This window comes from Patiria miniata, unplaced genomic scaffold (assembly GCF_015706575.1).
Source record: "Patiria miniata isolate m_02_andy unplaced genomic scaffold, ASM1570657v1 HiC_scaffold_5, whole genome shotgun sequence".
NCBI lineage: Eukaryota > Metazoa > Echinodermata > Asteroidea > Valvatida > Asterinidae > Patiria > Patiria miniata.
Window position 1 is genome coordinate 14189565 of NW_024037072.1, and position 7592 is coordinate 14197156.

Consider the following 7592-nt stretch of genomic DNA (forward strand, 5'->3'; position numbering starts at 1 on the left):
AAGAGATGCAATTTATGTATAGCAGAGAAGTACATAATCATATGTAGGCCAGATCTAGGTACACTGAATAAGAGAAGCGAAATCGTCTCCAAGTGCAGGCATCGAGACAGATGTGTTCTTACTTCAGTGACGTAAACGCGTACTAACTTCAATGACGTAACGCGCGTAACGCGTGCGCGCGCTTGATTCGAAATAAGGTAAGATGCTACTTGTATTCTATTTTTCGTCATTCTGCTGATGAGTGCCTTATGGTACGAAACAGTCTGTTCAGAAAGAGAATATTCTGAATTTATTGCATGTTTATAGCTCTACAGAGATGTATCGAGCACTGTGAATTGTGATAGAAGACGATTTCATTGGATATATATATATATATATATATATATATATATCCAATGAAATCGTCTTCTATCACAATTCACAGTGCTCGATACATCTCTGTAGAGCTATAAACATGCAATAAATTCAGAATATTCTCTTTCTGAACAGACTGTTTCGTACCATAAGGCACTCATCAGCAGAATGACGAAAAATAGAATACAAGTAGCATCTTACCTTATTTCGAATCAAGCGCGCGCACGCGTTACGCGCGTTACGTCATTGAAGTTAGTACGCGTTTACGTCACTGAAGTAAGAACACATCTGTCTCGATGCCTGCACTTGGAGACGATTTCGCTTCTCTTATTCAGTGTACCTAGATCTGGCCTACATATGATTATGTACTTCTCTGCTATACACAAATTGCATCTCTTGTTTACGTTAGAGTATGGCAGTGCTTTCAGAACTATGTCCCATTTGATTTCATAGTCTTTCCCTTCGTCCTTTAAGTCCCATATATGTTTACTTAGCTCTGTTTGCGCCCTCTTGCTCTCGGATCTGAATGACTGCTTGTGGTCAGAAAGAGAATATTCTGAATTTATTGCATGTATATATATATATATATATATATATATATATATATATATATATATATATATATATATATATATATATATATATATATATATATATATATATATATATATATATATATATATATATATATATATATATATATATATCTCGTGCAATTTTCTCCCTGAACTGTATGAAAATTATCAGATAACTTTCTTGGCTTCAATAAGTCGCAGTATGTTAATTGTAAGGGTTAATTCTTGACGCCGAGGGCGCTGTTCAGACTATAATTTTTTAAGCTAATATCTATTAATTTTATGGACTCACATAACAAAATTTGAAACAAGCTTCAAAATATTTCACTGTGACGTTCTTATTTATTGAACAAAGTTAGAAAAACACAGCTCATCATAGTATTCAAAGTACATGACAATTTTGTTCTTGAATGAGGTTAAATTATACGTGACACTACATATTATATAAATAAGCATGCATTAATGCACTCGGGGCAGCGTCTAGTGCCGTCGATTCTTAATGAATACGCGAAAATGTTAAAGACTACACTGCAAAAAACAGAACTTGCGTCAAGAATAGCAGAGAGTTTGAACAGAAATCATAATCCATTCTCTTTGATGTCGGTAGAAGATTTCAAATGATATTTTTGAATGGCGCATGTTTCCTGTCATTGTTATTCAAATGTTCATTTCATCAAATTTGTTTTGAAAGGTAGGATTTAATTCTGATGCATATAAGAGGGTTTCAAAGTTTTGTATGGTGGGAATGACCCCCCCCCTCAAAAAAAAATTAAATAAAAGCTGAGGGCTATGCATACTAGGCCTAAGCAACATCAAAATGGTGTTGTTCTCGAGAAATCATAAGAAAGATTGTGTAAGTACACTTGGAAAACAAGGACAGGTGGGTCTGACGCCATTGTCAAAAAAAAAAAAAACCACTTGCAGGTGTAAATATTGTTTTCGTGATTATGAAATCCAGTATACGGCCCAGAAAGTCATCCAGTGACTTCGTAGTCTTTTGTTAAATGCAGATGTACTCCTAGTATACCAAAAGGGGGAATAAGTTGTCTGAATGATATTGTTGTTATTTAGTTATTTACCTCCTGGTTACCCTTCTACCAATCACAACTGCTATCACCCCCACCAAAACTATAGACCCAACAGCAGCCCCAGAGATAGCGATTCGTTTCTTGTAGGAGTCACTCAATCCTTCCTCTTCCCCTGGTTTCTCTCCGGCTGGGTCGGTAGGCTCTGGGGAAGCTGGTGTGGGCGTCGTGCCGGATGACGAGACCTGCTTAGCCTTATCAAAGAGAGGACCGACGGGCAGGTTGGGCTTCTGAAAGCTAGAGGCGTCCTGGTCGGTTTCGATGGGGCTGCCATCAGGCAAGTCCTGGTCGGTTTCGATGGGGCTGCCATCAGTTTCTGGGCCATCTTCCTCACCCGTAATGCTTACGCTATTGGAGAGATAACTTTCTTCGACATCAGCGTCTGATGATGGGGATGATATTAGCGGTCCAACAGAGTCCTCCGCATCAGCCTCCTCGGTGCTTTCTGCATCACCGGTTCCTTGCTGTCCGATCACGGTACCCTGCTCACCGCTCTCTGTGGTGCCACCCGCTGCCTGTTCGCCTGCCATCGATCCACCTTCTGTTTCCTCGCCACTTTCCCCAGCATCACCGCCCATCTGAGCACCTCCTACTTGATTCACCTGTTGCCCGCCATTTACATTGAAGAAGGGTGAATTTGGATTGTTATTATTTCCAGAACCAACAACTGGTGTTCCAGGCGGCAGCCCAGGGCCCTCACCTCCGGTCTCCTCACCTTCTCCGGCCTCTCCAGCGGCCTCTGCGGCATCCTCCGCAGCCTCGGCGGCAGCCTCCGCAGCATCTTCGGCTGCCTCTGCAGCTGCTTCGGCTGCCTCCGCGGCTGCTTCGGCTGCATCCTCGGCCGCCTCCGACTGCTCTGCGGTCTGCTCTGCAGCTTCCTGCGCAGCCTCAGCAGCATCTTCGGCTGCTTCCGAGTCTGCCTCCGCTTGCTCTGCGGCCTGTTCCGCAGCCTCCTGCTCAGCCTCCTCATCAGCTTCCGCCTGCTCGGCTGCAGCCTCTTGGGCCAAACCACCTCCCTCGTTACTCTCCACATCACCATCGCCTCCTCCTCCTGCACCCTGTGCGGCAGGTTTCCGTTGTTGCTTAGGTCTCAGTATCTGAGGCAGGCCTGGCCGGACAGCATCACCCTCGGCCTCCTCCTGGCTCTCCTGATCCTGACCATGTACAAGACCTGACAACAAAAAGCGGGGAATCATTACGTAGAGCTTTGTATACTAAACATAAAATCTAACCGGTAATCTGCAGCCTGCATTTTCTTAACTCATCGAGACCATCGAGGTCATTCACGGTCATAAGCCTGGTGCTGATATTTCCTGACTTTCAAATAGCCCCCAACCAAAAAAAAAAAGGCAACAACAACCCAAAACACGCCACGCGCGTCGAGACATAAGAGGGCATTTTCTCTTTTACATGGGTGAATAGACAATAAAATAGTGACATATAAGCTCATATTGTCATAAATATATCTGACTTGCTATTGAAACGTTGTATTGATTCGATGAAGAGATATAGGTTTGGCTCGCATAGGCCTATTATAATCACTGCAGGTATAGCACCCATGTTGTGCCAAATTTTCGGGACACCATTTTCCGGAGATTTATTTACGACTGTTGCATGCCTCATTTCCGCAGTTCAAGGTTCAGAATGTTTGGAAACCCCCCAAAAACTGGACAGAAAAAAAAACATTTTTGAATGTAGCTTTTTTCTACAAGTGAAGATTCTCAAAATATGTTACTGAAAGGCTTAATGAGAGAGTATTAGTGGCTGTTGTTGAAAGACTCGAACTTGCTCATAATAGTTATTTTTAGCTGCGGATTAGCAGCTCAACAAATCGTGTCTCTCCGTTTTAACAAACGTTTACATTGTCTATTGCTCATACATGTTGTGACCGATTTCAACCAAACTTTGTCAAAAAGTATCAGAAGCACAGCCCCTACATGTCACATGACCAAACTTGGGTCAAAGATCATCATTAGATCAATGGGGTCGAAAAGCTGATTGCTTTTACTCAAAACATTACTCCTTCCAGAAATTACATGGCCCGCAGCTTTCGAGCTTGTTCCAACACGTTGTTACATTTTTGTCTCCAAATGTTACAGCCGATTGGTACATTACTCGACATCCACGACGCTTTCATGCATTTATATGAAAGACTAATTGCAACAAAAGACGAATATTGAACTGCAGTACGGTTGAGTCCGGCCAAACGTCATCAAAACTCGAATTTCCAAAAGCGCTGCCAACGGCCAAAATGCCGAAAGTTTCTCGGACAATCAGAGCAAATCATCATAATTTTATTTTAGCCATGTTACGAGTACCGATAATTAAACTCTCTAGAATTCCTACAGTTAACAAATACTTAAGGATTCAATATTAAATTGCAGCGTTGTTTACAATTTCAATTCATCGTGTTAGTGGCTCTTTCACACACGAAGTGCATCCATATCCATGTATTTGGTCCGCGGACTTTCGTGAAAGTTTTTAGTGAAAGGGAATCTTAATGGGACTCACCTCCTACAAGAAGGAAGACAAGGATGAGCCACGTTATCTGATGTGTAGACGCCATTTTAGCAACACCGATCCTAGCGTTCACCGAATCCGGAAGAAAATCTGAAGAATCCAAATGAGCATATGAACCTGCAGTGGTTTATAGTCTGTGAGGGACTTAGAAGACGTACGATGTGCAAAAAAAGCCAGCTGACCGAGGCGATGACTCAAGCTTTATGTTAGCTCCCATTCACGTGAGCACTGCTAATCGTGCGGAAGGAGAGTGTTTGCGATGTCGAAACAGTTTGGGTATACGCGGGCGGGGAGGAGATGGAAGTGGGGGGGGGGTACTCTTTTCGTGCTTTATAGGCGAGGATTAACACACGGAAGTGAGCATCGTGGAAGGATTTGATTTAGGATATTCTTGGCTTCCATCCAACGCCAATCTTTCGTAAAAGTCCCCACACAAAAATTATCAATCATTGAAAGCCCCAACTAACAAATTCTCTACGTTCCCTTGTGTATTAAGTGAAATATTTTTGTTAGCAAATGTTACGGGTCAGTACAACCTTTCGAAAGTTCTAGTTTATCCAGCTTTGCAATATTGGATGATTATATTCATTATAGTTACACCATGAGCTGTCTGGTGAGACATCACCTGTTTTCAATTATTTGTTTTTCTGCCGTGTTCTGGATTTCAAGCACTTTTTGGGGGGTGGGGTGGGGGAGGGGGGGGGGAGATTCAATACGAGATTTTCAAACCCCTTCCTCATGACCGCAGAGTCTCTAAAAAAAAAACCCAAAACAAACAAAATGAAGTCTTGCATGAAATGGAAGGGGCGCCGGCGATTTATTTTCTCCCAAACGACATCCACATATGGGTGTACGCTATGGCGTTTTGGACTTAACTTTTATAAAAACATGAGAAGAAAATAAAAAAAATTAAGTACAAGTATTCGCGCTGCGAATTCGTAAAAGTTGAACATATTTCAACTCGGGCGAATTTCGCAGCGAATGTTTCATGACGTCCAATTCGCTTTGTATTCGCATGAAGTATGAACCGGGCTTCAGGTTAGAAAAGGAAAGAAAAATACGGGTGCAAAACCGAGATTTGTACCCGCAACCTCGCGGTGCAAAATCCTACCTTCTATCGACTGAGCTGTCGCACTGCTCGCCAAATTGTGTGGAAACAAATAATTATATACCTGCGTGCGTATCATAAAAGTATCGTAGAGGGCGCTAAACACCCATGTATGCGGATGTCGTTTGGGAGATAAATCGCGGGCCGCCGTCCCACGCGAAAATCACGCCCTGAAAATTGACCAAAATAAGCCCTCAAGTTTCCCATAAAAACAGCGCGCTATATACCACGTGACTATATCATTACTGCACATTATCTTGCCTCCATTTACAAAATTTTACTTTACGAATTGTTACAAACAATATTTTTTTAAGTTTTTCATTTCTTTTTTTTGTTGTTGCTTGTTTCTTTTAAATTAAAATTTGGTAATTATATTTTGTGGTAAACTTGGGGGGACTCGTTATTGGTAAATTTCCCGGGGACAGACATAAAATACGCGCATGCGCATCGATCGAGACAAAGCCCGTTTTCCGATAACTTTCGTCAAGAGTGCATTTACGGACGACGGCATGGCATTTGGTCGATTTTTTGTCAAATATTCTTGGTCAATTTTCAGGGACAGAAAGACCGACAAACCGATCAACCGACCGACCGTCCACCAAGCGACATGTTGAAGCTCCTACCATGGCTTAAAAACCACAATAGTGACAAACTGTTTCCCTGTGCTATGTTTGGGTTTCAACTCGGGTTTCAAAAAAAAATTCTCAATTGTTATTTTCCTAGCAATATAAAGTTATTCGCTTTGAATGAGACATCGACATCGAACAAACTAAAAATCTACCGACGTTTAGTTATTGAATTATTTCTTCACAAAATTTGATTTATTGGGTGCCAGACAATGAAAAAACTACGAAAAAAGAACGTTTTTTTTTCATTGAAATAAAACATACAGATTGAAAATTCTCCTCAGAAGAAGTCTTTGCTAAAGACGAAATATATCAGGCCTCTCTAACTTTTTGATTTGTATATTTCAGGTCAACCCAGTCAGTGAGCAGTTTGCAGCAGTTTTATTATTTTCAAATTGAAAATTCGTTGGAAGAAAACAAATCAGTAGTGAATCTAGGATGGGGTGGAGGGGTAGGATGGGGGGATTTCCAACACCCCTCCGTTTAGCCGCTGACTAGTATAATGATACTAGTCAAATGGGGCCAAAAATAATATATTGGATGCTAAAATTCCTAAATTTATTCTCAAATTGCTTTAGAATACATGATGCCCCTGGCAAGGCGTGCCTTCACTCACCCACTTCATGTCACCCCCCCCCCCGGATCCGCCCCTGAAAAGCCTTTTTTGAAGGGCACATGGTATGTGCCTCCGATATCGATATTAAAAAGAGAAAAAGCCAGCCTGATTCAAGACAAAGTTTGGTTCAGTCATCATATTGAGCCTTCTTTGAATGGCATGCATCACATTGTTCAACATGGGTGGCGATGATTTCTTCTGTGAACTATCACTGCGTCATCAGTCGACCTCTGACCTTTCAGAGCGCGTAACCATGGGCCAAACAGGAAACAAATTGCGACAAAGACGCACATGATGACTTCCAATCTTTCCAGACCGTCTGAGGATTCCCAGCGGTTTTGCGTCTGGGACATTGTTTTTTTGGTTTCATCCTCTGAAACTTTTCAACATGACCCCTGTCAAGGAAGGCACAATTAGGGTCTAGTGACGTGAGTGGACAGGGGCCAATGAGTCAACTTCCTCATTTAGATAAACATGTGTGCCTCTGAGGAGGCTTCAGAACAATCTACAAAGACATTTTTTGCAGGAATATGAAAAAGAACAAAGCAATGCGCGCCTCTAATACAACAAGAGCGTTCCTGGTATTCCAACATATCGTTCCAATAATTGTGAAATTTGAGGGAAGAGATGAAGGAAGTCATCAGCAATTCAGAAAAGATCAGAAGACAAGGAAATCAACAAAATTACTGTACATGACATGACGATACA

The 7592-nt window shown here is 41.8% G+C and overlaps 1 protein-coding gene across 1 annotated transcript; it reads right to left on the minus strand.

Annotated features, from left to right (window-relative positions):
* Nucleotides 1-1241: 1241 nt before the first annotated feature.
* LOC119740258 (circumsporozoite protein-like) lies at nt 1242-4821 on the minus strand. Its single transcript, XM_038215515.1, has 2 exons — nt 4526-4821; nt 1242-3185 (listed from the first exon to the last, which is right to left on the minus strand). The coding sequence occupies exons 1-2, from the start codon at nt 4578-4580 to the stop codon at nt 2005-2007; spliced, it is 1236 nt and encodes a 411-aa protein (XP_038071443.1). The 5' UTR covers nt 4581-4821; the 3' UTR covers nt 1242-2004.
* Between the last annotated feature and the right edge of the window lie 2771 nt (nt 4822-7592).